Source organism: Dendrobates tinctorius, unplaced genomic scaffold (genome assembly GCF_039654945.1).
Source record: "Dendrobates tinctorius isolate UK_male_01 unplaced genomic scaffold, ASM3965494v1 ptg000090l, whole genome shotgun sequence".
NCBI classification, from domain to species: domain Eukaryota; kingdom Metazoa; phylum Chordata; class Amphibia; order Anura; family Dendrobatidae; genus Dendrobates; species Dendrobates tinctorius.
In genome coordinates, this window is record NW_027361758.1 from 4,693,348 (window position 1) to 4,708,927 (window position 15,580).

Sequence of the window (15,580 nt, forward strand, 5' to 3'; positions counted from 1 at the left end):
TCTCCTGTGTGGTGTAGTATATATAGGATCTGTTTGCTCTCCTGTGTGGTGTAGTATATAGAGGATCTGTCTGCTCTCCTGTGTGGTGTAGTATATAGAGGATCTGTCGACTCTCCTGTGTGGTGTAGTGTCAGCGCCGGGATTTTTTCTCTAATCACCAACCTCGGGTAAAGCTCATTTAGAGCTTCTCTTACCTAGGATCCTAGGAATGGAGACGTAAAAAGAGAGACACAGGAGGCTTGTCTTTCAAGTTAATCTCTCCCCTTTATTAAGATGGGTACTTCTTTTATAGGATCACAAAAGAGGAAATAGACAAATATAGACAATTTCCGTAATATTATGTAACAATTGCAAAATGGTGGATGGTTGGCAAAAACAATAGTTATATTACAGATATGACAAAATGATATATTATGTGTCTAATTGGGGATGACGGGAATATGGCACTTCCTCGATATCAATTTAACAATTCATGGAACTGCATCCGGTAATACTAACAGGCCAAAATACTTGGCCTTGACATTTTAGACATTATTCTAAGAAGAGAGAGAATTTTGGAACTGACCACTTGGCAGAATTTTCTAACCACGTAGACAGATGATAACAATTAAAATAGTGTCATGGGTTACAAGTTGTTTTTCAGTTATTTTTCTGGTCTATAGAAACTAAGATTAACCATTTCTTTGACAACTCCCCTCTTTTTATCATTCTGTCTACCTACCTCTATCTATCCTTGCCTTTATCCAAGGCCTGCAAGATAACCCTACTTCACAAAATACACGGCTTGTCCTATGTATATCATGGGATACCAGTCCTGCTGCGTATCCATTCAGGTTATACCTGGAAATCAGACCTTCTTTCCCTACCTCTGTTCTACTTATTGCCCTATCTCAGAGGAATACAGATTTTATTGAGGGAAGTTATGTCTATTTTGTGAGTAACGTGTTAACGAGACATAGTAAATTCATAATTATGGTAATATATTGTAACATATATTTTGATATATTGATATGTATATATATTTTATATCTTTATTCATTAGTAATTGTTAATCATTTAATCATTTGAAGTCCATAATGCATGTAATCTTCATCGTTGTAGTTCTTCCTGAAGTTCTTCTCTTTATCTTTGTTCAAACCAGTGGTTTTCCACAATGCATACAATCAGCCAAGTCCACTGACGTTTGCTTGTTGCAGAATATACATCTACGCTGAACAGTGGTTATAAAGGTTGTCATCACTTGTGTCTGATTGATTCCTGAATTGGCCTCAATTTTAGCACTACCTTTACCTGGAAAACATTTACAATTAGAACCAAGAATTTTCTTTATGAGCAAAACAAATAGTCTTATCATTACAGCAATAACCAATATCACAAAAACTGCTTAAATTAAAAAATGAATTATTCCTGATATCCATCCGCCTATCCCCTTAAACAGATTTAAAGGATTTAACCATGCGAGCCATTCAGGAAAGGGCAAATCTTCTAAGGCATTAACCTTTCGTATTCCTTCCTTGATCAGCCTGGCTTGTTCTATATCATGAGTAACTCTCATCAATCCAGATGGATCGATATAGTGACAGCATGCGGGTCCCACTACCTGACAGAATCCCCCTTGAGATGCCGTAAGATAGTCAAGCATCATAGAATGTTGATTAGTTATAACTATGAGCTGTCTCATATAGACAGATTCTACATTAATGGCATCAAATAGATACTCTGTCACATTATCAAAAATATCACCCAATTCTTCTATCATCTGAGCATTTCTTAAAGTTCCGAACATAACTCCCAAAGGACCAGTAAGAACCATCCCTGTCTTAAGGTACCATGGGGTATGCATTAGATGCTTAGGTGGCTGGGGTGAGGGTGCACTGCGTTTCGCTATCATGTGACCAGGAACATTTTTATAAGGAAAGTCATTCTCATTCCATACCCAGGTGGCTGACTCTAATTTAGCTAGTGTACATGCACCTTCAGCTCCTTTAGGAATCCATATATATGCATTACTTCCACAGACTACATAAACTCCTTTTGGTAATTCAAACTGAAATTCATTAAGGAAAGCTATCGCTATTGAAACCAACCGGGTAGTGTCAGTATAAAGGCACCAGGAATCATCTAAATCTGTAGTAACTGCCCTATAATATCGTAATGGTTGGCATTCCGGTTCTGTATTGAGGCTTATAGACATTTCAGCTGCTCCATCTCCATACTGACCTTCTCTGGTTTCTTCATCTACATGAACCGCCTCTCTTGCCGTGCACTGTGTTGTATTGCCATAAAGGAATGAATGATTCCTTGTCCAATTAGTATCATGTAGGAATCGTTCCAAACACACCTGGTCACTGCAAATTTGTTTATCTCCCAGAGAAAAGGGAGTTTTTACTGCAAAGCTAAGTTTTAGCTCCTGATCGGGCACTTTCCCTATATAATTTTTATCAGTAGCCTTGTTTCCCCAGTTTCCATCATATTCCTTAAATTCGAATAGATTGATCGGCCGTTTATCTACAGGTTCCTGTCTCCTAGTGAGATTTATTTGAAACCATGGCTGCCTTGTCCAACCTGTAATAGGCAAGGCAGCAGAGGTCTGACTCTGTTGTTCAGCCAGATTAAGGGCCCGAATTTCCCAACACCCTCCCCTGAACAGCTCCTCCTCTGTTAGTGGAGTTACGAAATATGGCATAGTTTTTGCAGCAATGGGGGCATGAGAACAAATCCAACAATTGGATAAATTTCGGACCTGGGCAATATAGCTATGGTACTGGACAAATTTATTAGCCCACTGTTTTGATACATCACTATCCCATGGTTCAAAAACATCATTATCTTTTTTACATTGCATAGACGACATCACAGTGAGGAGCAAGAATGGATAGTACTTCCCAAATTCCATCCTTCTTAGTTTCTGTGGAACTTCTTGCAGTGAGAAGCGTGAATCCAGGTGGTTTTTCCCTCCAGCTTAACAGATGTAGGCGTGGTCAGCTGGACCTGGTAGGGTCCTTCAAAGCGAGGATCCAGACTTTTCCTTAGATGCTTTCGCGTCACCACCCAATCTCCAGGCTTAAGATCATGTGAGCCTGATAAGGAGGACGGATCTGGAAGGGAACTGAAAACACGTGCATGAATTTGCTGTAACACCTGTTGTAACGCGCCTACATAGGCCATCATATTTGAATGAGAGGCCTGCATCTGCTGGGGAAAGTACAATCCTGTCTTGGGAGGGCTCCCAAACCACTTCATATGGACTTAACCTTGTCTTTCGGTTGGGAGTTACCCTAACAGTGTACAATGCAATGGGAAGACACTCAGTCCATGGTTTACCTGTCTCTGCCATTGCCTTTTGAATTTTCAATTTCAGTGTACCATTTAACCTTTCCACCCTGCCACTACTCTGAGGGTGATAGGGAGTATGAAAAGATTGTTCTATCCCCAAGGCTCGAGTGATTCCTTGGCACACCTGTGAAGTAAAGTGACTACCTCAGTCACTTTCGATTACCTCTGGTACTCCAAATCTGCAAACAACTTCTGATATCAACTTTTTAACCACAGTACGTGCATTTGCATGAGCACAAGGCCATGCTTCTGGCCAATTTGAGAAAAGATCCACACATACCAGCACATATTCATAGTTGCCTACCCTAGGAAGCTGAATGAAATCAATCTGCAGTCGCTGAAAAGGGTACAATGGCCTCGGGGTGCACTTTAGTGGCACCTTTACTGTTTTTCCCACATTGTGGCATGCGCAGATTACACATCCCTGTACGAATTTTGCAGCAGCATAATGGAACCCTGGTGCGACCCAACTTGCTTTTACCTGACTTACCATTCCATCCTTGGATGGATGGGTTATTCCGTGGGAGAGGGAGCACACCATAGGGTACAATGCCCTGGGCAAACAATACCTATCATCCACTCTCCACAATCCATCTTCTTCCTTCGCACCTGAGTGCCTTTGCCATCCCTCCTTTTCTGGTGCAGAGGCCTGATCTTGCAGGTTCTGAAGTAATTGTAATAATAATAATAATAATAATAATAAATTTTATTTTTATAGCGCCGACATATTCCGCAGCACTTTACATTTCAGAGGGGATTTGTACAGACAATAGACATTACAGCATAACAATAATCACATACAGTAGATTATAACAAATACCAAGAGGAGTGAGGGCCCTGCTCGCAAGCTTACAGTCTATGAGGAAAGAGGTAGACACGAAAGGTGGGTGGTAACAGTTGCCCTGATTGTATGGACCAGCCATAATGTTAAGTGTGTAACAGTACAGACACAGAGGGCTAATGGATGCATAAAGCATGTGGGAACATGATGCTGGGAACCTGGTTATGGTAAAACTTTTGGCTCTGCCACACAGGGATAGGTTAGGTTAATGTGTTGAGGCGATAGGCCAGTCTGAATAAATGCGTTTTCAGGACACGCTTAAAATTGTGGGGATTGGGGACTAATCGTATTGACCTGGGAAGTGCATTCCAAAGAATTGGCGCGGCACGTGTAAAGTCTTGGAGACGGGAGTGGGAGGTTCTGACTATTGAGGATACTAACCTCAGGTCATCAGCAGAACGGAGGGCGCGGGTAGGGTGGTATACTGAAACAAGGGAGGAGATGTAGGGTGGTGCTGAGCCATGGAGGGCTTTGTGGGTGAGGGTAATAAGTTTATACTGAATTCTGGAGTGGATGGGTAGCCAGTGTAATGACTGGCACAAGGTAGAGGCATCGGTGTAACGATTGGTGAGGAATATGATCCTGGCTGCAGCATTCAAGACAGATTGGAGAGGGGAGAGTTTGGTAAGAGGGAGACCGATTAGAAGAGAGTTACAATAGTCGAGACGAGAATGAATAAGAGAAACAGTAAGAGTTTTTGCAGAGTCAAAAGTAAGAAAAGGTCGAATTCTAGAAATGTTTTTGAGGTGCAGATGCCAGGGTTGGGAGCAATGTCTCCTGCAACTAGGAGAAGGAGGATAGAAAGAGTGAGCAGATGGTTAAGTGATTTGTGAGAGCGTCTCTGGTGTTGAATGGTGGGACTGGCTGGATCTGTGCAATTTAACAATGTGAAAAGAGCATGAGTGCTATACATAGGAGAGGAAAGAAGCGAGGGGCCAATATGGATGGAGTGTGGAGAGTTAATGCCAGGGCGGTGGATGTGTGTGAATGCAGCAGCCAGGATAAAAATTACACAAATGCATATGGTATACACTTGTTGTACTCCAAATGTACAGAGAGTAGATGTATATAAATGTCTTACCTGTCTCCTGCCCTGTCTAACTGCCATGTTATAACTGCCAGAAGTACTTTGATACATGTACTTAGATTACATGTGCATAAATGCCACCCCTGCATAAATGCTCCCCCTAGCTAGGTCTGAATATATAGGAGGTTAAGGCTAAGTTTTTTTTTTTTTGTTTTTTTTTGTGGCTCTCTCTGCTTGTTAATCAATCACACTAAATTGAGACACCAGGACCCAATAAAATGTTGTGGTCAAATAAACACATGTCCAGCACTACATGGATCATAAATCATGGATTTATAAACACATGTCCAGCACTACATGGATCATAATTGTAGATCCACCTCCCCTGACACCTGTACAGTGTATGTTCCTGCGGGAAGAGGGAATAAAGCAGCAGCCTTGGCTGCAATATCAGCTCGGTTATTACCTTCAGCTTCCTTAGTGCGCTCCTTTGTGTGAGCTTGCACTTTTACTACAGCAACTTTCTTAGGCAGCTCCAATGCTCTAAGGAGCTGGGCCACCAATTCTGCATTTTTAATGGGCTTACCAGAGGAACCAACAAACTTTCTGCTCTTCCATATGGGACCATAATCATGGCATATGCCAAATGCATAGCGGCTATCTGTGAAGATATTTGCTGTCAAATGTTCAGCGATTACACACGCCTCAGCGAGTGCTTTCAATTCAGCTTCCTGTGCAGACATTTCGGCTGGCAGTGCTTCACTCTTTACCACCTCATGCTGATCTACAATTGCATATCCTGTATAAGGTACACCATTTTGATAATACCGTGATCCGTCTACATACAACTCTAAATCTGCATTAGAAATTGGTGTCTCCTGCACATTGGCAAGTGGTTGTGTTTCCGCCTCCATAAGCTCAAAGCAGTCATGCTGAGCTTCAATTAATTCTGAATCATCAGTATCTGGCAGCAAAGTAGCGGGGTTCAAAACTGTACACCTTTTTATAGTCACATTTGGGGGTGTAAGCAGAGCCACTTCATACTTTGTTAACCTATTCATGGACAAATGTTTTGTCCTTGCCTGGAGCAGTAGCTCCTGCACAGAGTGTGGTACCAGAATTTCCAAGGGATTATCTAGCACCAAGTCTGCAACTTTTTCCTTCAGTATTGCACAAGCTGCGACTGCTCTGATGCATGTTGGTGCTCCCTGTGCTACTGTGTCAAGTTTGGCTGAATAATATCCTAGGGGGCGATGCTTCCCTCCATGTTGTTGTGTAAGCACCCCTTTAGCATGTCCCCCTGATTCATGACAGTACAAACGGAAAGGCAGGGCATAGTTTGGGATTCCTAGGGCCGGTGCAGAGACAATGGCTTCCTTCAGGTTTTGGAACCCCTCTTTGGCTTCCGCAGTCAGCTGGTATGGCTGCCCTTTATTACATGCGGATAACACGTCAAAGAGAGGCTGCATCATTTGCGATGCAGCAGGAATCCATTCTCTGCAGTAACCAATCAATCCCAAAAATGTTCTCAGTGTAGTATTTGAGGTAGGCTCAATGGCTTGGCTTATGGCCTTTTTCCTCTGTAAAGTTATATGTTTTAATTGGAATGAAATGCAATGTCCCAAGAAAATGACCTTTTCCTTTGCTATCTGTAATTTGTCCTTTGACACCTTGCATCCTTCATGATACAAGAATATCAGTAATGAAGCAGTTTCCTTTAGACACACTTGCCTATCTGGGGTACAAAGAAGCAAATCATCCACGTACTGTATCAACTGCACATCTTCCCTTTCAGGGTGCCAAGAAAGAAGGATTCCTGCCATTGCCTCGGAAAATACAGAAGGGGAAGTAGCTCCCCCTTGAGGCAGTCGTGTCCAACAGTACTGCTTGCCAGCATGTGTAAAAGCAAACAGCATTTGGCTTTCTTCGTCAATTGGCACCGAAAAAAAGCATTGCTTAGATCAATAACAGTAAAACATTTTGCATTACTTGGAATCTGATTCAACAAGGTATGAGGATTTGGCACAATAGGTATGTCCACTATCATTAGTTTGTTAATTTCCCTTAAATCATGTACCATCCGGTACACCGCAGGTTGCCCTGCCACAGTCTGCTTCTTCTTTATCGGAAAAAGAGGTGTATTAAAAATGGATTTTTTCTCCTTTAGTATACCTGCCTTCAGATAGGTGGATACCTGTGCAGAAATAGCCTCAGTTTGTTCTTTACTCAGCGGATATTGTCGAATACGTACTGGTACAGCTCCTGGTTTCAACTTAATAGAAACAGGTGTTATTTTTAACAAACCCACATCTGTTTTATCTTTTACCCATAGTGCAGCTGGCATTTGCTCAAGCATCTGCAGTATCTCCTCATCTTGCTCAACCTGTTGTTTTTCCTGTTCTTCTAACCGCATCATGGACATCACCGTGGACATTGCTTCTTCCGATAAAGGGCCTGAAACAGTAATTCCCTTTTTTCCAAATTTAATGATTGCATTGACAGCATTTAAAATATCAGCTCCTATCAAATTCAGGGGGCATTTTTCTGATACTAACAATTGGGCACATAAGTCAGTAGTTTGAGCTATTCGTACATTCATAGGTTCTGTCTCATACAAAGGATGAACCACTCCCTCTGCTCCTATTCCCTTCACCGTTTTCCCTGTCATGAATCGTTGTGGCATATCTTGTTTTCTTATAATAGTACGGCTCGCCCCCGTATCAATTAAACATTTCAATTGCTTCCCATTGGGAAGTTGTAATTGGGTTGTGGCCCTTGGACCCTCCCTAGGGGGAACCACTATTACAGAATCATATTGGGGGCTGCCAAGTTCCTAATCTGACAAATTTCCTGCCTCATCAGTTGCTACCAATGAAACACGAGTCTGCTCTGGGTTAGTTGTTCTATTCCTGAAACAATTCCTTTTGAGGTGCCCTCTCTGGCCACATTCATAGCAAAGCCCTCTCCGTCTGCACTCCTCTGGGTCTACTACCCCATCTCTCCTTTTTCTGTCTCCTCCCGCAGCTCTGTTATGTATGCCTGATGCTTGGACTGCAGTTCTGACAGCATTATTAAAGGCATCAGGAGGTATATTTACCATGACAGGCACCGGCTTCTGCTGTTTTTTTACTTTGCGATTATTAATTTGGGCTTCTATCCCCCGGAATACAGGAAGAGAATGCTCCAAGGTAGCAAATACACATTCAGGTCTTACTTTCATCACTTCAGCTCTCAAGTCCTCTCTTAATCCAGTTATAAACATGCTTTTCAGAAACCTAGCTTCCCTAGGATTTTTCAGGTCATAGTCATGGTCTGTGAACGCTGCTGCACACCTTGCATGGAATTTGTCAATAGGTTCATCTGGTTCTTAAAATACTTCAGGCAACCCTGAGGTCAACTCTTCTGTTAGCTGCTTGGCTACTACGTGTAACCTTGCTATAAACTGTCGCCCTGATTCTCTAGTTTTCTTTTCCTCTGGAACTTCACGTATCGTATTAACATCTGCCGGGACTGCCCTCACCTTCTCAAGCAAAGGCACTCCAGCCGATATTCGACACAGTGGTTTCAGATCATTCCAAGCTGCGTCATAATTATCAGCTACCCCTTCTACTGCTCTATAGAATCCTAAGGGATTCTTGTAGGGATCGGGGAAGCTGGTTGCCATGGCTAACTGTTCAGATCTACTCCATGGCTTATACCACGTAGTGGTATCTACTTTTCCCTCATCCTCTCCGTCATCTGTTGGTCTGCTCGTAGTCTGAGTTATCACAGGGAAGCTGCTGACTGTGGCTTTTCTCTCAGCCCTACTGCAAAAATCACATTCTATCTTCCCTTTCTCCTGTGGCTTATTACACCTATTACAAATCCAAGTAAGGGATCTCATAGCTCTATTTGAATAACCCTGAGTATCCTCACTTTGCTGGTGTTTGTCCTCACATCTCCACTCATTATTTTCCCTAATCAACTTTAGCTTAGCCACCTGTGAACTACCTTGGGAGGGACTGGGTGTCATTTGCAATCTAAAATCATCCCCACTTCCCCCTGAATCCTCCCGTCCTCCCTGTCCAGAACTTTTTATTGGGGTGGAAAAACTATCTGGGGATTCCCTTGGAAGTGCAGGGTATTGATTTGTAACCGAATATGTAGGAGGAGAAGATTCAAAAGTAAAGGGGCTCTTTTGCCTCTGCATTGGAGATGCAGGAGGAATCATTCTCTCCCCCACATACTGAATAAATGGGGTCCCTGGTGTCTGATAAATCACTGGTATCTGACCAGAACGGAGTCCTGACATATGAAAATCTGGTGGAGACAAAAATGATGGTGAAGAAAAATAAGGCACTGTACTAGCCGTCGCTGCTTCAGTGGACATAGATTCTATGTCCTTTCCACTAATGATTCTTTCCCTTATAGGGCTACAACTACTTGTAACTTTCGAATCACTGACTGAGACTTCTTCTCTCTCACTCAAAGGGGCGGAGGGAGCCGTGGACACAGACTGTCTTTGTAAAGGAGGGGCTGTTGCTTGTCCCTGCGCTGTTGGATTTCTCCCTCTTCTATTCTGGGCGAACTCACTCGTCATCATCATTATCAGTATTAAAATATGGATCATGCTGCTCAGCCGTTCTCATCCAAGCAGCCACTTGTTCCTCATAACCATGCCTCTCGATCCACTTATCATGCTCTTTGCTAAATCGTTTCCATCTCTCAATGTCTAAACACCCATTCTCTGGCATCCCTGCTTGCTTTAAAATTTTTGTAGCATTTTTAACCGCTTTTTGCCCATGTTCCAAGCGCACCAGATCCCTCATTTTATATCTTGGATCTGTGTTTCGTCCTAGCCTGGTAAACTTAGTGCCCATAGCAAAAAGCTATCTAAATCAGAAGCTGTCAAGGTCAGCCACCTCCTATCTTCAGCTCTGTCTGTCTGTTTCAGAAACTGTCAAGGTCGGCTATTCCTATCTTCAGTTCTGACTGTCTATATCGGAAACCGTCACGGTCAGCTACTCCTGTCTTCAGTTCCGATATCTAGCAGGATCCCACTGGTCGATTATGATGTCCAGCAGTCTCTGCTTCTAAAGTAACAAGCTGAACTTGTACTTTCTGTTCTGCCCTGATTCTACTACACACCTTGTAGAACAGGTAACTATAAGTTGCTACAAACAATATTATTCCAAAAGCAAGCCCTACATATTCCTTATACATCAGAATCAGATCCTGAGTTTTCACTAGACTCTGAGCATGTCAAATCTATTCCTGAGTCTATTTCAGAGAGATCAAAATAGTATTCATGTGAGACTATATCTTGCCACCTTGGCATGTACCATCTAGTCTCTAAGATGTATGACCAACTTTTCAATAATGCATGAGGTTGTGGCACTATATGACAGGAAAATACTCGGTACAATTTATTTGCTCTTCTGTACTGATGAGGAACAACTGGCGTTAAATGTACTCTTTCCAAAAACCAATCAGACCTTACTCTTCTCACCCTTTTTTGACAAATCGTAACTGAACACAAACAACTTTCACACGGCATGTACAAGTAACACGTACACTTCACAAACTAGTATTCATCTCAAAGTGTCTCAAAGCCACCGGACAGTAACTGGCTCCTGTACTTCCAAATCTTCGCAATATCTCTGCTATCTCACAATTGACCGGGGTATCTCGAGGCACTCTAAAATGAATATTTATAGTCAAAATATACACTCTCACAGATCCAAGCCAGGTTATGGCAGCCCACCAGCCAACTCCTCCCGTGATTTTCCCCTCAGTCTTCCAGTAACGTGGGGTCGCATCTGTCTGCAAACTCTTTATAACTATACTTTGAACACACTGATCACAGGACATTTATCAGCCAATTCTTATCCTTTTACTACTTAGCTTATTCTTTCTACTACTTAGCAACTAGCAGAGCAACAAAAACACATAATAACATAATCCACCAACCAAAGAAAAACCAGAATAGCAATCAAAGTGAGAAGGGTGGAACATGTATAACACAACATTACTTTCTATTTTCAGTTCTGCCTTCTACATATAACACCCATTCAACTCACACACCTTTCAAGATTTAAGATCATTCATAAGAAAATTTTTAGCAGCACTTCTGATCTGTTGCCCGGTCTTGTACTGGCAATACAATATCAAGCACACAAAATTAGAATGTTAGGATGGTTAGTATTTTTAGACAGATAAACAAATACAAATATACAACCACAAACAATACAAACTACATTAAAGCCAAGAAACAAAAGATTAAAGCCAAGGAACAAAAGAAACAAAACAAGCAAAAAAATTAAAAAACTTAAAATAAAAAAATAAAACAAACCTTAATTTTTGTTACCCGAGGGGATTCCCATTCAAAGATCCAGACAGACTGACCTACCTACCCTGTCTTAGGGAGACAAGAAAGGATGCGAGCAAAATGGCTCACGTACCCGGGTCTCCTTTCTGTTCTCCCCCCGACAGAGCAAGGCAATCCTTTTCAGTACAAATTGATAGTTAAAGGGGAATTCAATCTCGCTACGGGCCTCCAAGTTTGTCAGCGCCGGGATTTTTTCTCTAATCACCAACCTCGGGTAAAGCTCATTTAGAGCTTCTCTTACCTAGGATCCTAGGAATGGAGACGTAAAAAGAGAGACACAGGAGGCTTGTCTTTCAAGTTAATCTCTCCCCTTTATTAAGATGGGTACTTCTTTTATAGGATCACAAAAGAGGAAATAGACAAATATAGACAATTTCCGTAATATTATGTAACAATTGCGAAATGGTAGATGGTTGGCAAAAACAATAGTTATATAACAGATATGACAAAATGATATATTATGTGTCTAATTGGGGATGACGGGAATATGGCACTTCCTCGATATCAATTTAACAATTCATGGAACTACATCCGGTAATACTAACAGGCCAAAATACTTGGCCTTGACATTTTAGACATTATTCTAAGAAGAGAGAGAATTTTGGAACTGACCACTTGGCAGAATTTTCTAACCACGTAGACAGATGATAACAATTAAAACAGTGTCATGGGTTACAAGTTGTTTTTCAGTTATTTTTCTGGTCTATAGAAACTAAGATTAACCATTTCTTTGACATAGTATATAGAGGATCTGTCTGCTCTCCTGTGTGGTGTAGTATATAGAGGATCTGTCGGCTCTCCTGTGTGGTGTAGTACATAGAGGATCTGTCGGCTCTCCTGTGTGGTGTAGTATATAGAAGATCTGTCGGCTCTCCTGTGTGGTGTAGTATATATAGGATCTGTTTGCTCTCCTGTGTGGTGTAGTATTTTGGATCTGTCCTGTGTGATATTTTTATATAACTGCATGGTGGGCCCCAAGAATGATTTTTCTCTGGTGGGCCCAAGGTCATCCAGTCCGACGCTGTTCCCACATATATAATGTCCCCTACAGACCCCCATACATAATGTTCCCACATATATAATGTCCCGCACACACTTCCTCCATATATAATGTCCCCCACTGACCCACATATGATATAATGTCCCACACATACAAATATAATGTCCCTCACAGACCCCCCATACATAATGTTTCCACATATATAATGTCCCCCACAGACCTCCATATATAATGTCCCCCACATGATATATTATCCCCCACAGACCCCCATGTATAATGCTTTGTTCCCACATATATATTGTCCCCCACAGACCTCCACATTTATAATGTGCCCAAATATATAATGTCCCCCACATATCCGCCCCAGTCAGTGGCCAAATAACAAAAGAAAAAATTACAAAACCTTATACTCCCCTAATCCAGGCTCCGGGACCACCACAGCCTCCATCTCCTCGTCTGTCTCTTCTCACAGCCGACGCTGGCCAGTGCCATGCAGTGATGTCATCGTGACACCGGCCTCCAATGGCTATAATTAGCCTGCGTCCTGCTGAGGTAACAAGGGGAGCACCTCAGTTTCTGTGCTGGGCGGCGCTGACAGAGCAGGGAGGTACCGACGGCCGGGGGCAGGGAGCGGTGTTAGGGACCGCCTGCGCTGTGGCCGTCTCTTGGCTGGTGCCGGATGGAGGAACCTGATGGCGACGCTGGCGCACGACAGCTGGTGACTTTTTAATTTTTTTTAAATTGCGCCCTCTGCCACCTGGTAAGTGAATACACAGGACATATAATGTTCGACTTTCTGCTGTTCGCTCCTGCGCTCCCTCTACTGGTGGCTGCCGGTAGCCGTCATGTTGCCGTTGGTACCAGGATATCCATATTTCTAGAGTCTATCCTGTGCACAATAGCAGTGATTCTGGGGCTCATCGTGTGTTGTGGATGTTGGGGGTGGTTCTATCAGAAAGAAGCCTCTAAATAAATATTTATTACAGGTCACAAAACAAGGCCTGTTTCACATTTCTGTCTTTCTAGGTCAGTCATAATCCGCCAGTGCGTTAAAAAACGGATCCGTTTCCTTCATGGGCCAAACTGATGACACTGGATCCGTCTTTTATACGGATCCGCTGCAGCCGGGAAGAGAGAGAAAGAGGGCATTTAGGGTTAAAATGCATCGCTGAGAAATTCTCCCGGGCAGGCGCAGTCAAAAAAAGCGGTCCGCCAATGTAAAAAAAATGGATCCTTCAAAAAACGGATGCAACGGATCACCACCAGTCAAAATCCACAGCTAATGTAAGTCTATGGGGAAAAAAACAGATCTGCCAAAAAAGGGGCGGATCCGTTTTTTCTAAAAGTGGTGGATTTTGACTGACGTCAAAAAACTGAAGTGTGAAACAGGCCTAAGATGTTTTCAATGCAGTGAACATAATGTGCTTCTGTAGGAGATATTGCTGTGCTAGTCCTGGGCTTCTCTCTTCTCTTATGACATTGTCACCTTCTCTTTATGGCATCATCACCTTCTACCTTATGACACAGCTCCATCTGCCAGCCGCACCAGTTGCAGCCGATCACTGGAGCAGAGCGGTCGTCTCCCCGGCAGATGTGTCCAAACAAGACCAGAGGTTTCTCCAGGCCACAGATGGAAGTTTGGGACTTACTGAGTGACGGATAAGTATCAGTGATCTGTTTCTGAATTCCCGTTATCCTGGCGACACATTCACACACACAGATTATGGCCTGGATTTGTGTTTTGGAATTTGTAAGCCAAAACCAGGAGTGTGTGCAAAACACCACAGAGGTGCAGATCGCTCCAAAATAGGTTCCATGTGTTTAGGTTTCACTCCTGGTTTTCTCTTAAAATGCTGATGTGATCCATAGTGTACATGTGATGGATGTACATGTGTAGTGTAGATGTGCTGTCCTTTTACACACAGTATGTGTAGTGTAAGTGTAGTGTTAGTGTATAGATATGTGTATATAACGTGTGCAGTGTATAATACATGTACAGATGCTTCTCACAAAATTAGAATAACATCAAAAAGTAATTTCAGTTCTTCAGTACACAAAGTGAAACTTGTGTATTAAATAGAGCCAATACTCACAGAGTGATCTATTTCATGGGTTTATTTCTGTTAATGTTGAGGATTTTGGCTTACAGCCAATGAAAACCCAAAAGTCATTATCTCAGTAAATTAGAATGCTTTATAACACCAGCTTGAAAAATGATTTTAAAATCCAAAATGTTGGCCTACTGAAATGTATGTTCAGTAATTGCACCTGTAAATAAATATTCCAGTTTATAAAACATATTACAATATTTACAATGCAGTGAACATAATACATTTCTGTAGGAGATAGTTGTCAGGATCCTGTCAGCGCCGGCGTGCAGCCTCCGCTGAGCAGGGACTCACCCGTACTGTAGGGGTACCGGGGTCAGGTACAGCCAGAAAGTACCGATACACAGGACCTGTGGACGCTGAAGTTAGCAAGCAGACACAGGACCTAGGATCATGTGACTAAGGGGCGGGGCTTAGCGTCCTGCTTAGTGAGATGGCAAGACACCATACAGGATTACTCAGAGTTAGGCAAAACGGAGTTCATACACAGAGATAGCAGTAACGTACCAGGGATGAGACAGAGCGGATAGTCAGGGCCAAGCAGAAGTCAAAACCAAACGGACATAGAAGGTACCAAGCAGAATCCAAAACAATATCCAGAGCACAGACCGAGTCATACACAGATAATCAAGCAACCAGAACACAGCACAAACACACTCAGGGGTCACCACACTATGCCAAGGGCAAGAGTATAACTGACAGGGATGGGAGCGTCCTGAGGCTATAAGAAGCCTCTCCCAGAACCAGGGAGAGGCCACAATCATAGCCCCAGGTGTGCAGGTAAGCCTGCACCGGGATCACAACCTTTAACCCCAGAAATGCCAGTCATCAGCACTGGTTCCAGAAATTAACCCCACGTGTGCGAGTCAAACCCGCACTGAGATCATGACAATAGTGTTGT

General features: G+C 42.7%; 2 protein-coding genes across 2 annotated transcripts; both read right to left on the reverse strand.

Annotated features, from left to right (window-relative positions):
* Nucleotides 1-372: 372 nt before the first annotated feature.
* Nucleotides 373-12,232, reverse strand: LOC141098341 (endogenous retrovirus group PABLB member 1 Env polyprotein-like). Its single transcript, XM_073586027.1, has 2 exons — nt 11,813-12,232; nt 373-3,109 (listed from the first exon to the last, which is right to left on the reverse strand). The coding sequence occupies exon 2, from the start codon at nt 2,894-2,896 to the stop codon at nt 1,385-1,387; it is 1,512 nt and encodes a 503-aa protein (XP_073442128.1). The 5' UTR covers nt 2,897-3,109; nt 11,813-12,232; the 3' UTR covers nt 373-1,384.
* Nucleotides 5,552-7,990, reverse strand: LOC141098340 (uncharacterized). Its single transcript, XM_073586026.1, is given in 2 exon segments — nt 5,552-7,134; nt 7,137-7,990. Coding segments are annotated over 2 exon segments (2,319 nt in total). The 5' UTR covers nt 7,888-7,990; the 3' UTR covers nt 5,552-5,566.
* Nucleotides 12,233-15,580: the final 3,348 nt, after the last annotated feature.